Source organism: Sphaeramia orbicularis, unplaced genomic scaffold (genome assembly GCF_902148855.1).
Source record: "Sphaeramia orbicularis unplaced genomic scaffold, fSphaOr1.1, whole genome shotgun sequence".
NCBI lineage: Eukaryota > Metazoa > Chordata > Actinopteri > Kurtiformes > Apogonidae > Sphaeramia > Sphaeramia orbicularis.
The window spans coordinates 152442-167271 of record NW_021941452.1 but is presented as its reverse complement, the minus strand read 5'-3'; the positions used below and the strand labels follow the sequence as shown (position 1 = coordinate 167271).

Below are 14830 nucleotides of genomic sequence, written 5' to 3'. Positions count from 1 at the left end.
TTGAACACATTTATACGTGTTGATCTGATGGTAGTAGTAGTAGTACAGTAGTAGTAGCAATAATAGTAGTAGTAATAGTAGTAGTAGTACAGTAGTATTAGTAGTACTAGTGGTAGTTGTAGTAGTAGTACAGTAGTAGGAGTAGTGGTAGTTGTGTTGTTTACTGTGATACTCAATAGTCTGTGTTTTTTCTTCAGTTCTGTGTGACTCTGTAATAAATGTGATTTTTTTTTGTTACTTTTTAAAATAAAATAATCACAAACATGATAGATGTCCATATTTGTCCTTTAATTCAACACAGTCTCAGAAACAACAACCGTCCTTCATTTGACCTCCAAACCAACGTACCGCTACCATCCTACATTTGAACTACACACATCTTTCAGTTCCAGTTGGTTCCATCAGTTCCTGTTGATCCTGGTTCCGTGTCTGTTGTGGGTGTGGCCTACTTGGACTTGGGTCCATTCAGAACCTGGTACGGTGGGATAAGGAACCTCCACGACTCGGTCCAACCCACCAGTGACTTCTTCATCTGATTCTTCAGCATCTGGGGTCGGACCACGAACCTCCAGGACTCCACCCACTCCTCCATCATCTTGTCATTGGGCTCCTCCTCCATCTTGGCCTTCTTTGCCGGGCCGGCCCCTCTTTTGGGGCGGGGCTGGGTTTTGCCCAGTGAGTGGCACCCTGCCCACTTCTTGTTAGCTTGTGCATTTTTGGCCTGGTTCTCCTTCTCAATAGTCGAGTACAAATGCTTCTTCAGCTGGATCTTCTTGGCGATGATCTCACAGGGATCAGCTGATTCTTTAGGACCGCCCACATTTTTGAGCTTTGGGAGAAAGCTCTGCAGGAACTTGGGGGAGGTTTCCCACATTTTGAGGATTCTGGAGTTACTAATGAAGATGATATTCTTGTTGTCACGGACCTTGTTGCGTCTTGACCACATGACCTCGTAGTAACATGGGCTGGCAGATGTCTCCACCCATTTCTGCTCCGTCTTAGGCATAGGGTTGGCCAGTCTGAAGGACCTCCCCCACTTACATCCACATTCATTGCTGATGGGAGATACCAAAGTCTTCTTTCCTCCTGAAACCTGGTTCACATTTTGTCTATGAAGTGGTCCAGATTTCCAGGAAGAACTCCACTGCTTCTCTGGGTATCGTTCCCTAAACATCTGCTCGTTAAAAGATCGACTCATCTTAGTTTGCGCTCTGTGTAGTGAAATGTTCTCCCTCTGAGCTCTGATCTCCATCAGTTCATTGGTCCATTTGTTCTCGTTCACCGGCTCGGTGTGGAAGACGGAGAACCTCCAGGCCTCGCTCCACTGGTAGGGGTTCCATGTAGAGTCAGGACGGTTCTCGGTTTCAGAGAACATCCAGGACTCCTGCCATAGGCCCACTGACCTCCTGGAACCCGTCTGCTCCTGGTGCTCCACTTGTCTGCGTTCAGGTTGTCTGGAAGTCACTCCAGAACTTCTCTGTCCAGGGTTCTTCTCAGGTTCAGATCTGTGCTGGCGCCTGGAGAACCTCCAGGATTCCATCCAGTTCCGTTCTTGTGTGGGCCCATTCCTCTGCGAGTCCGCTGGAGCGAAGTGGTTGGAGGCCGTCGCACGGTCGACTCGGACTGGGCGAGTGCTGAGCCAAGGCTGTTGCCAGGACTGGTCATCCTGACCCAGGGGTCGGCAGGTGTATTTCCACGAGTTTTTCCACTCGTCAGCTTTCATCGTCGCTTCTTTCTCAGACTCCCTGAAAGGATTTGAAGGTTCTGGCCTCATTCTTTGTCGCTCCATCCTCATACGATGTTTCAGCATCTTCCAGGAGTCTCTCCATTCAGATCCAGATGAAACCTTCTCCAGATGTTTCAAACGGAGCAGCATCGTGTGGGTGATTTCCCGTTTAGGACGAAAGACGACTTCATGTCTCAGTTTGGTAAAGTCAGGGCTTGTGTCCGCTGATGCTGAATAATTCACCTTTGGTTTCTCTTCAACCATCACAGGAGCGTCAGTCTTTGGGGGTGGAGCTTTTAGTACTTTCTCTAGTTCTTCAGAGGGTTTTGAACTGGTTTTGTTCACCTGCCATGAATTGCTCCACTCCGATGATCCCTTGAATTCATCGTTAAACTCCAAATCCATAATTCTGGGCTTACGCTCACAAGGCACAACAACCAACTTGTCCTGTGGTTTGCGGTTGCTACTGGTTTCCTTCATGGAGGCGTCAGATTTGTTGTGGTCTCCAGACACCATGGTAGTGGCCCTCCATGAGCCGGCCCACTGTGGAGCTTTGAATTTCTGACCTTGTGGCGACCTGGTGTTACCACAGCCGTAGTGGTTACCAAGTTTCCAACATTCATCCCACTCAGAGCTCATCATTTCACAACTGTCCTGCGTGTTAGCCTTAGCATCATGATGCAGAACGGTAGACGGATGCTCCTGGTTTGACGACTTGGTGGACTGCCATGAATCCCTCCACTCTGAAGAGCACAGTGCTTCATTGTGTTGTTGCGTTTCAACCAGTGAAGCGAAGAATCCCTTCTGACCGTGAGCAGAACCTTGGTCCTTGTTGTCTTTCTCAGGGTTCTTCCAGGACATCTTCCACTCCTCGTTGCACAGATTCAGGTCCAGCTCTTGTGATTCCACCATCCTGTGGCCTGGTTTGTTCCACAGATGGAGGCTTTGAGGATCCATTTTGCTCGGACCGTTGGGCCAAGGTTGACCTGCTTCAGAGAAAGGCTGCTTGGTTGCAAACACCCAGCACTGGCCCCAGTTTGTAATGGCTTCAGTGCCCTCTGGTGGTGGTGGCACACACTTGTTGTACTTCCAAGCCTTCCCCCAGACCATTGGAGAAGGCTGGGTCTGGGTGACGGAGGCCAGTAACTGGAGTTTATGTGCACTCTTATCCACCGCCTTCTTGTCCACCTTCTTATCCTTGCCTGAAGTGGGAACGCCTCGGGTTTGGATTCCCGGTCTGGCCGATGGACCTGAACCTAGACCGCGAGACGCAGGAGGGGGGGCTGGGGCGCGGGGCTGGGGACTCTTGGACTTCCAGATGTTGGCTTCATCCATCGGAGGCTCAACGGGTTTGGCTTTGCGTTCGGACCTCTTGTAGTTGGGCTGTCTGGCCAGCAGCCGATTGGCCCAGTCCTGGTTGATCCTGAGGAGACACAAAGGCAGGGGTCACCACAAAAGCAGGGGTCACCACAAAGGCATGGGTTACCACAAAGGCAGGAGTCACCACAAAGACAGGGCTCACCACAAAGGCAGGGGTCACCACAAAGACAGGGCTCACCACAAAGGGAGGGGTCACCACAAAGGCAGGGGTCACCACAAAGATAGCGGTCACCACAAAGACAGGGCTCACCACAAAGACAGGGCTCACCACAAAGGGAGGGGTCACCACAAAGACAGGGGTCACCACAAAGACAGGGGTTACCACAAAGACAGCGGTCACCACAAAGGGAGGGGTCACCACAAAGACAGGGCTCACCACAAAGGGAGGGGTCACCACAAAGGCAGGGGTCACCACAAAGGCAGGGGTCACCACAAAGACAGGGCTCACCACAAAGGGAAGGGTCACCGCAAAGACAGGGATCACCACAAAGACAGGGCTCACCACAAAGGGAGGGGTCACCACAAAGACAGGAGTCACCACAAAGGCAGGGGTCACCATAAAGACAGGGGTCACCACAAAGGCAGGGTTCACCACAAAGACAGCGCTCACCACAAAGACAGGGCTCACCACAAAGACAGGGATCACCACAAAGACAGGGGTCACCACAAAGACAGGGGTTACCACAAAGACAGCAGTCACCACAAAGGCAGGGGTCACCACAAAGACAGGGCTCACCACAAAGGGAGGGGTCACCGCAAAGACAGGGATCACCACAAAGACAGGGCTCACCACAAAGGGAGGGGTCACCACAAAGACAGGAGTCACCACAAAGGCAGGGGTCACCATAAAGACAGGGGTCACCACAAAGACAGGGGTCACCACAAAGGCAGGGTTCACCACAAAGACAGCGCTCACCACAAAGGCAGGGGTCACCAAAAAGGCAGGGGTCACCACAAAGACAGGGGTCACCACAAAGGCAGGGGTCACCACAAAGATAGCGGTCACCACAAAGACAGGGCTCACCACAAAGACAGGGCTCACCACAAAGGGAGGGGTCACCACAAAGACAGGGGTCACCACAAAGACAGGGGTTACCACAAAGACAGCGGTCACCACAAAGGGAGGGGTCACCACAAAGACAGGGCTCACCACAAAGGGAGGGGTCACCACAAAGGCAGGGGTCACCACAAAGACAGGGCTCACCACAAAGGGAGGGGTCACCGCAAAGACAGGGATCACCACAAAGACAGGGCTCACCACAAAGGGAGGGGTCACCACAAAGACAGGAGTCACCACAAAGGCAGGGGTCACCATAAAGACAGGGGTCACCACAAAGGCAGGGTTCACCACAAAGACAGCGCTCACCACAAAGACAGGGCTCACCACAAAGACAGGGATCACCACAAAGACAGGGGTCACCACAAAGACAGGGGTTACCACAAAGACAGCAGTCACCACAAAGGCAGGGGTCACCACAAAGACAGGGCTCACCACAAAGGGAGGGGTCACCGCAAAGACAGGGATCACCACAAAGACAGGGCTCACCACAAAGGGAGGGGTCACCACAAAGACAGGAGTCACCACAAAGGCAGGGGTCACCATAAAGACAGGGGTCACCACAAAGACAGGGGTCACCACAAAGGCAGGGTTCACCACAAAGACAGCGCTCACCACAAAGGCAGGGGTCACCAAAAAGGCAGGGGTCACCACAAAGACAGGGGTCACCACAAAGGCAGGGCTCACCACAAAGACAGGGGTTACCACAAAGGCAGGGGTCACCACAAAGACAGGGGTCAGTACAAATGCAGGGGTCACCACAAAGGCAGGGGTCACCACAAAAGGAGGGGTTACCACAAAGACAGGGGTTACCACAAAGACAGGAGTCACCACAAAGGCAGGGGTCACCACAAAAGGAGGGGTTACCACAAAGGCAGGGGTCACCACAAAGGAAGGGGTCACCACAAAGACAGGGGTTACCACAAAGACAGGAGTCACCACAAAGGCAGGGGTCACCACAAAGACAGGAGTCACCACAAAGGCAGGGGTCACCACAAAGACAGGAGTCACCACAAAAGGAGGGGTCACCACAAAGACAGGGGTCACCACAAAGGCAGGGGTCACCACAAAGACAGGGGTCACCACAAAGGCAGGGGTCAGTGCACGGCGTCCACGTCAACAAAAAAAACACCAACCACAAAACATGAACCACAACAAACGACTTCTGTACGTACGAGGAAACATGAACATAGCCCACAAGGTATATATGTGGTAACAAAGTGTAACAAACCCACTGTAAATACCACAGCAATAGAGGTAACCAGTATAAATATGTCATCTGTGTACAAATACGTCATCTGAGTTCAAATACTTCATCTGAGTTCAAATACTTTATCTGTATTGAAATACTTTATCTGAGTACAAATACTTGATCTGAGTACTACCTTTCGTGCATCTGTTCTTTCTGTTTTCTCTGTTTCCTACACAAATATCTGTACTTTCTTCCATTTTCTTAGTTATATTTACAGTATATTCATGTATTTTCTTAGTTATATTTACAGTATATTCATGTATTTTCTTAGTTATATTCACAGTATATTCATGTATTTTCTTAGTTATATTTACAGTATATTCATGTATTTTCTTAGTTATATTTACAGTGTATTCATGTATTTTTTACATTTATATTTACAGTATATTCATGTATTTTCTTACAGTTATATTTACAGTATATTCATGTATTTTCTTGGTTATATTTACAGTATATTCATGTATTTTCTTACAGTTATATTCACAGTATATTCATGTATTTTCTTACAGTTATATTTACAGTATATTCATGTATTTTCTTACAGTTATATTCACAGTATATTCATGTATTTTCTTACAGTTATATTTACAGTGTATTCACGTATTTTCTTAGTTATATTTACAGTATATTCATGTATTTTCTTACAGTTATATTTACAGTATATTCATGTATTTTCTTACAGTTATATTCACAGTACATTCATGTATTTTCTTACAGTTATATTTACAGTATATTCATGTATTTTCTTAGTTATATTTACAGTATATTCATGTATTTTCTTACAGTTATATTCACAGTACATTCATGTATTTTCTTACAGTTATATTTACAGTATATTCATGTATTTTCTTACAGTTATATTTACAGTATATTCATGTATTTTCTTACAGTTATATTTACAGTGTATTCACGTATTTTCTTAGTTATATTTACAGTATATTCATGTATTTTCTTACAGTTATATTTACAGTATATTCATGTATTTTCTTAGTTATATTTACAGTATATTCATGTATTTTCTTACAGTTATATTTACAGTATATTCATGTATTTTCTTAGTTATATTTACAGTATATTCATGTATTTTCTTAGTTGTATTTACAGTACATTCATGTATTTTCTTACAGTTATATTCACAATATATTCATGTATTTTCTTACAGTTATATTTACAGTATATTCATGTATTTTCTTAGTTATATTTACAGTATATTCATGTATTTTCTTAGTTATATTCACAGTATATTCATGTATTTTCTTAGTTATATTTACAGTATATTCATGTATTTTCTTAGTTATATTTACAGTGTATTCATGTATTTTTTACATTTATATTTACAGTATATTCATGTATTTTCTTACAGTTATATTTACAGTATATTCATGTATTTTCTTGGTTATATTTACAGTATATTCATGTATTTTCTTAGTTATATTCACAGTATATTCATGTATTTTCTTAGTTATATTTACAGTATATTCATGTATTTTCTTAGTTATATTTACAGTGTATTCATGTATTTTTTACATTTATATTTACAGTATATTCATGTATTTTCTTACAGTTATATTTACAGTATATTCATGTATTTTCTTACAGTTATATTTACAGTGTATTCATGTATTTTCTTACAGTTATATTTACAGTGTATTCATGTATTTTCTTACAGTTATATTTACAGTATATTCATGTATTTTCTTACAGTTATATTTCCAGTGTATTCATGTATTTTCTTAGTTATATTTACAGTATATTCATGTATTTTCTTACAGTTATATTTACAGTATATTCATGTATTTTCTTACAGTTATATTTACAGTATATTCATGTATTTTCTTAGTTATATTTACAGTATATTCATGTATTTTCATACAGTTATATTCACAGTACATTCATGTATTTTCTTACAGTTATATTCACAGTATATTCATGTATTTTCTTACAGTTATATTTACAGTATATTCATGTATTTTCTTACAGTTATATTTACAGTGTATTCACGTATTTTCTTAGTTATATTTACAGTATATTCATGTATTTTCTTACAGTTATATTTACAGTATATTCATGTATTTTCTTAGTTATATTTACAGTATATTCATGTATTTTCTTACAGTGATATTTACAGTATATTCATGTATTTTCTTAGTTATATTTACAGTATATTCATGTATTTTCTTACAGTTATATTTCCAGTGTATTCATGTATTTTCTTAGTTATATTTACAGTATATTCATGTATTTTCTTACAGTTATATTTACAGTATATTCATGTATTTTCTTAGTTATATTTACAGTATATTCATGTATTTTCTTACAGTTATATTTACAGTATATTCATGTATTTTCTTAGTTATATTTACAGTATATTCATGTATTTTCTTACAGTTATATTTCCAGTGTATTCATGTATTTTCTTACAGTTATATTTACAGTATATTCATGTATTTTCTTACAGTTATATTTACAGTATATTCATATATTTTCTTAGTTATATTTACAGTATATTCATGTGTTTTCTTACAGTTATATTCACAATATATTCATGTATTTTCTTACAGTTATATTCACAATATATTCATGTATTTTCTTAGTTATATTTACAGTATATTCATGTGTTTTCTTACAGTTATATTCACAATATATTCATGTATTTTCTTACAGTTATATTCACAATATATTCATGTATTTTCTTACAGTTATATTTACAGTATATTCATGTATTTTCTTAGTTATATTTACAGTACATTCATGTATTTTCTTACAGTTATATTCACAATATATTCATGTATTTTCTTACAGTTATATTTACAGTATATTCATGTATTTTCTTAGTTATATTTACAGTATATTCATGTATTTTCTTACAGTTATATTTACAGTATATTCATGTATTTTCTTACAGTTATATTTACAGTATATTCATGTATTTTCTTAGTTATATTTACAGTATATTCATGTGTTTTCTTACAGTTATATTCACAATATATTCATGTATTTTCTTACAGTTATATTCACAATATATTCATGTATTTTCTTAGTTATATTTACAGTATATTCATGTGTTTTCTTACAGTTATATTCACAATATATTCATGTATTTTCTTACAGTTATATTCACAATATATTCATGTATTTTCTTACAGTTATATTTACAGTATATTCATGTATTTTCTTAGTTATATTTACAGTACATTCATGTATTTTCTTACAGTTATATTTACAGTATATTCATGTATTTTCTTACAGTTATATTCACAATATATTCATGTATTTTCTTAGTTATATTTACAGTATATTCATGTGTTTTCTTACAGTTATATTCACAATATATTCATGTATTTTCTTACAGTTATATTCACAATATATTCATGTATTTTCTTACAGTTATATTTACAGTATATTCATGTATTTTGTTAGTTATATTTACAGTACATTCATGTATTTTCTTACAGTTATATTCACAATATATTCATGTATTTTCTTACAGTTATATTTACAGTACATTCATGTATTTTCTTAGTTGTATTTACAGTGTATTCATGTATTTTCTTACAGTTACATTTACAGTATATTCATGTATTTTCTTAGTTGTATTTACAGTATATTCATGTATTTTCTTACAGTTATATTCACAGTATATTCATGTATTTTCTTACAGTTATATTCACAGTATATTCATGTATTTTCTTACAGTTACATTTACAGTGTATTCATGTATTTTCTTAGTTATATTTACAGTATATTCATGTATTTTCTTACAGTTATATTCACAGTATATTCATGTATTTTCTTACAGTTATATTTACAGTACATTCATGTATTTTCTTAGTTGTATTTACAGTGTATTCATGTATTTTCTTACAGTTATATTCACAGTATATTCATGTATTTTCTTACAGTTATATTCACAGTATATTCATGTATTTTCTTACAGTTACATTTACAGTGTATTCATGTATTTTCTTAGTTATATTTACAGTATATTCATGTATTTTCACATTAAAGTATATTCATGTAGAGTCTCTGAACGTCCAAATGTTTTACTTATTTTGCAAGTTTTTTATTCATTTTGTTCATCTTCATTCATTTTATTTATCGTTTTATTTGTTTTGTTGCCTCTTTTATTGTTTTTTCTTCAGTTTGTGGCTTATTTTGTCCATGTAACTCATTGTTTTGTTGATTTAATATTAATTTTTGTTCATTTTATTGATCGCTTTGGCTGTTTTTGTTAATTTCGTTGCTTATTTCATACTTTCAAACTTAATTTTAGCCAATTTTTTGGCTTTTTTAAGTTATTTATTATTTTGTACATTCATTTATTTTATTTCTTATTGATCATAAACCCAGTGTGTCCATCCACTGTCATTGATCCAAATCCATGGGTTTTACTGGTGAATCAATGTTGGAGAAGATGACGGTGTTTCCACGGTAACTACAGAGCCTCTGAACGTCCACATATGGTCATATCTGATGACCATGAAAAGATGAAGAACTGTATTTGACACCAGTTATTGACATGGATGAACAGGATTAGTGGACCGACAGGAATGAAACAGTTCAGATCAGGAGATGGTTCTGGTTCAAGGGTTCTCAACCTTGTCTGAGCCACGCCCACTAATGGCATCATGAGCCCCCCCCCCCCCCCCCAGTGCGGGACTGGAGAGGGGGCGGGGCTACGTAATTCTAAAAGTAATGTGACAGATGTGTACGTGGAGGACGTGGTGGTTTATAACAGTAGATACAGCCCCCCCCCCACCTTAGCATAGATGACCTACTGTCTGCTGGGGGGGGATGAGAGAATGTGCTGGAAGACATTGGGGTGGGCTGCCAAGTGCTTTATACTGTTGTGATGTACAACAGCCCCCCCCCCCCAGACCCTGTGGTTTCAGTGTTTGTGGTTCATGTGAGCTCCAGTTCTTTCAGTTCACAGGCTGAGTGAGTTCTTCTTCGTTGGTAAAGGGTCGAGTTTCAGCTCAGTCCATCTGGTCCAGAACATCCTGTGTGTGTGTGTGTGTGTGTGTGTGTGTGTGTGTGTGTGTGTGTGTGTGTGTGTGTGTGTGTGTGTGTGTGTGTGTGTAAATACAGTCAGGTAGGCGGGTATGTGCAGTATGTGTGAAGTATGTGCAGTGTGTGGGTCATGTGACCGTCCACATGGACTGAACAAACCACTGCATTTAGAACTGGGACCACATTTAGTCTGAGTCTAAACGGTCCAACAGCGCACACATTAAAGGACATTAAAGGTGTGTGTGTGGTTCGACCGCTGAAACAAACCCAGCCTCCCACTCAGAGTTCGTAAATATCTGCGAACAGCGACTTTTCCACCAAAGTCAGATTATGATGATGTTTGAAAAATGACTGAAGCAAACAAATGTTTAGGCTTTAAACACTGTTTATACTGCAACTAAAGGCAACTCCAAACTAAAGGCAACTCCAAACTAAAGGCAACTCCAAACTAAAGGCAACTCCAAACTAAAGGCAACTCCAAACTAATGCTCAGTTGTTTAGTTTTAGATTCAGTTGATTATGTTTAGTGGACAGAGTTCAACTGTAGTTCCATTTACAGACGTTTTTGAGGAAACACCATCTAAACGGGTGGAGGGGTGGACATTTGGACGAGCAGACAGTTGGACAGTGGACAGTTGGACAGTGGACAGTTGGACAGTGGACAGTGGACAGTTGGACAGTGGACAGTTGGACAGTGGACAGTGGACAGTTGGACAGTGGACAGTGGACAGTTGGACAGTTGGACAGTGGACAGTGGACAGGTGGACAGTGGACAGTTGGACAGTGGACAGTGGACAGTGGACAGTTGGACAGTGGACAGTGGACAGTGGACAGTTGGACAGTGGACAGTTGGACAGTGGACAGTGGACAGTTGGACAGTGGACAGGTGGACAGTGGACAGTGGACAGTTGGACAGTGGACAGTTGGACAGTGGACAGTGGACAGTTGGACAGTGGACAGTTGGACAGTGGACAGTTGGACAGTGGACAGTGGACAGTTGGACAGTGGACAGGTGGACAGTGGACAGTGGACAGTTGGACAGTGGACAGTTGGACAGTGGACAGTGGACAGTTGGACAGTGGACAGGTGGACAGTGGACAGTTGGACAGTGGACAGTTGGAGGGCCGTCTCCTCTGGCTGTGAACATGCTCAGCTGTCCCAGTGCTGAATATCTGAGGTCATGTGTCACAGATTAACGCTCTTTCATTTACAGCTGTTGAACCACACTAATCCACTGAAAAACTGTTAGAACAACCATGACACAAAGCTGTCAGCAGATCATATTCACTTACAAACAGTTTATATTCAGCTGAATCTGATGAATAATAATAATAATAATAATAATAATAATAATAACAGTAGTAGTAGTAATAATAATAATAATAATAATAATAATAATAATAATAACAGTAGTAGTAGTAATAATAATAATAATAATAATAATAATAATAATAACAGTAGTAGTAGTAATAATAATAATAATAATAATAATAATAATAATCATAATAATAATAACAGTAGTAGTAGTAATAATAATAATAATAATAATAATAATAATAATAATAACAGTAGTAGTAGTAATAATAATAATAATAATAATAATAATAATAATAATAATAATAATCATAATAATAATAATAATAATAATAACAGTAGTAGTAATAATAATAATAATCATAATCATAATCATAATAATAATAATAATAACAGTAGTAGTAATAATAATAATAATAATAATAATAATAATAATAATAATAGTTCTTCAGTTCACTCCATAACACTTTTTTCTTACTTTGTAAAAAATAAAAGCAGATATTTCTTTTATACACTGAGTTAAAATAAGTTTGATGTTTTTAATATATTTGTAAATATCTTATTAAAAGTCAGATGTTATTAAATACAGAAATAATTTAAAAATGACTGAACAGGATGAAGTTTCTTGGAAAAAAAAAAGAATAAATTATTACTAATTTGGTAAAATTATAAAAGAAAATCTCACTAAATGTTAACAGCACTTTAAGAGTGTATATATATATATATATATATATATATATATATATATATATATATATACATATATATATATATATATATATTCTTATTTTCTGTAACACTTCATGTAGTTGTTTCTGTTTATGACTTAATTTTTTTATATCTTTAAATCTACTCAATAATGTATAATCTAATTTTTTACTGTTAGGCTTTAGTTGAACTGAATTGTTGGTTTTTATTTTCTCTGTTTCTTGTTTTTTCTCTGTTTGGTTGTAAAGTTCGACCTTATTTGAATGTGTTCAGACTTCATTAAATAAAGGTGGAATTAGTGACCTGTTAATGTGGAACCCTAAAAGTGGACTGGGTGGGTTCTAAAAGTGGACTGGGTGGGTTCTAAAAGTGGACTGGGTGGGTTCTAAAAGTGGACTGGGTGGGTTCTAAAAGTGGACTGGGTGGGTTCTTACGCAGGCAGGGCGCTCTGGGCCACTCGCTCCTCCTCCATCCTCATCTTCTGCTCGTACTCCCTCTCTCGGATCTCCCACACGTTCTTCATGATGGAGGCGTCACAGCCCACCACCTCCACACCCTTATCTGACGACATGTTCACGACGAGGAACACTCCTGCACACACACAGCAGAATGTCAGAGACGCTCCAGGTCCAGGTCCAGGTACGGGTCCAGGTCCAGGTCCAGGTACGGGTCCAGGTCCAGGTAAGGGTCAGGGTCCCACTCCTGCACATACACTAGCACAACGTTAGAGACGGATGGAGACGAGGGTCCAGGTCCAGGTCTGGGTCTTGGTCCAGGTCCAGGTCCGGGTCTGGGTCCTGGTCCAGGTCCAGGTCCAGGTTCAGGTCTGGGTCGAGGTCCAGGTCCGGGTCCAGATCCAGGTCTAGATCTGTGTCCAGACAGTGGGTTTTGGTTTTACCTTGGCGGTGCTGGTTCTGGTTCCTGTGGTTCCTGTGGTTTCTGTTTGGAGGCTGTGCAGACGTGCTTTTATACCATGCCCCCCCCCCCCCCCCCCCCACCCACTAAAAATATGACACCACCAGCGGCAGTAAAATCTGCCTCCTCACACATGAGTCCAGAGCTGAACATAGAAGAACCTGAACTGGCATCAGAGCAGGAGGAGGAACTGATCTGAGGAGGCCTTTAGAAGCACAGGACCAGGACGGGTTCTGCACATTTAAGGGTCTATAAAGGGTTCTGCACATTTAAGGGTCTGTAAAGGGTTCTGCACATTTAAGGGTCTGTAAAGGGTTCTGCACATTTAAGGGTCTGTAAAGGGTTCTGCACATTTAAGGGTCTATAAAGGGTTCTGTACATTTAAGGGTCTATAAAGGGTTCTGTACATTTAAGGGTCTATAAAGGGTTCTGCACATTTAAGGGTCTGTAAAGGGTTCTGCACATTTAAGGGTCTGTAAAGGGTTCTGCACATTTAAGGGTCTGTAAAGGGTTCTGCACATTTAAGGGTCTGTAAAGGGTTCTGCACATTTAAGGGTCTGTAAAGGGTTCTGCACATTTAAGGGTCTGTAAAGGGTTCTGCACATTTAAGGGTCTATAAAGGGTTCTGTACATTTAAGGGTCTATAAAGGGTTCTGTACATTTAAGGGTCTGTAAAGGGTTATGTACATTTAAGGGTCTATAAAGGGTTATGTACATTTAAGGGTCTATAAAGGGTTCTGCACATTTAAGGGTCTATAAAGGGGTTCTGCACATTTAAGGGTCTGTAAAGGGTTCTGCACATTTAAGGGTCTGTAAAGGGTTCTGCACATTTAAGGGTCTATAAAGGGTTCTGCACATTTAAGGGTCTATAAAGGGTTCTGTACATTTAAGGGTCTGTAAAGGGTTATGTACATTTAAGGGTCTGTAAAGGGTTATGTACATTTAAGGGTCTATAAAGGGTTCTGCACATTTAAGGGTCTATAAAGGGTTCTGCACATTTAAGGGTCTATAAAGGGTTCTGTACATTTAAGGGTCTATAAAGGGTTCTGCACATTTAAGTGTCTTTACAGGGTTCCGCACATTTAAGGGTCTGTAAAGGGTTCCCCACATTTAAGGGTCTTTACAGGGTTCTGCACATTTAAGGGTCTTTACGGGGTTCCGCACATTTAACGGTCTATAAAGGGTTCCCCACATTTAAGGGTCTTTACAGGGTTCCGCACATTTAAGGGTCTAGAAAGGGTTCCACACATTTAAGGGTTTTTACAGGGTTCCACACATTTAAGGGTCTTTACAGGGTCCCACACATTTAAGGGTCTATAAAGGGTTCTGTACATTTAAGGGTCTTTACAGGGTTCTGCACATTTAAGTGTCTTTACAGGGTTCTGCACATTTAAGGGTCTGTAAAGGGTTCCCCACATTTAAGGGTCTTTACAGGGTTCTGCACATTTAAGGGTCTTTACAGGGTTCC

At 39.5% G+C, this 14830-nt stretch overlaps 1 protein-coding gene across 1 annotated transcript; it reads right to left on the bottom strand.

Moving 5' to 3' along the window:
• Positions 1-286: 286 nt before the first annotated feature.
• On the bottom strand, positions 287-13372 carry LOC115415804 (uncharacterized). Its single transcript, XM_030129438.1, has 3 exons — positions 13346-13372; positions 12882-13038; positions 287-3149 (listed from the first exon to the last, which is right to left on the bottom strand). The coding sequence occupies exons 2-3, from the start codon at positions 13016-13018 to the stop codon at positions 446-448; spliced, it is 2841 nt and encodes a 946-aa protein (XP_029985298.1). The 5' UTR covers positions 13019-13038; positions 13346-13372; the 3' UTR covers positions 287-445.
• Between the last annotated feature and the right edge of the window lie 1458 nt (positions 13373-14830).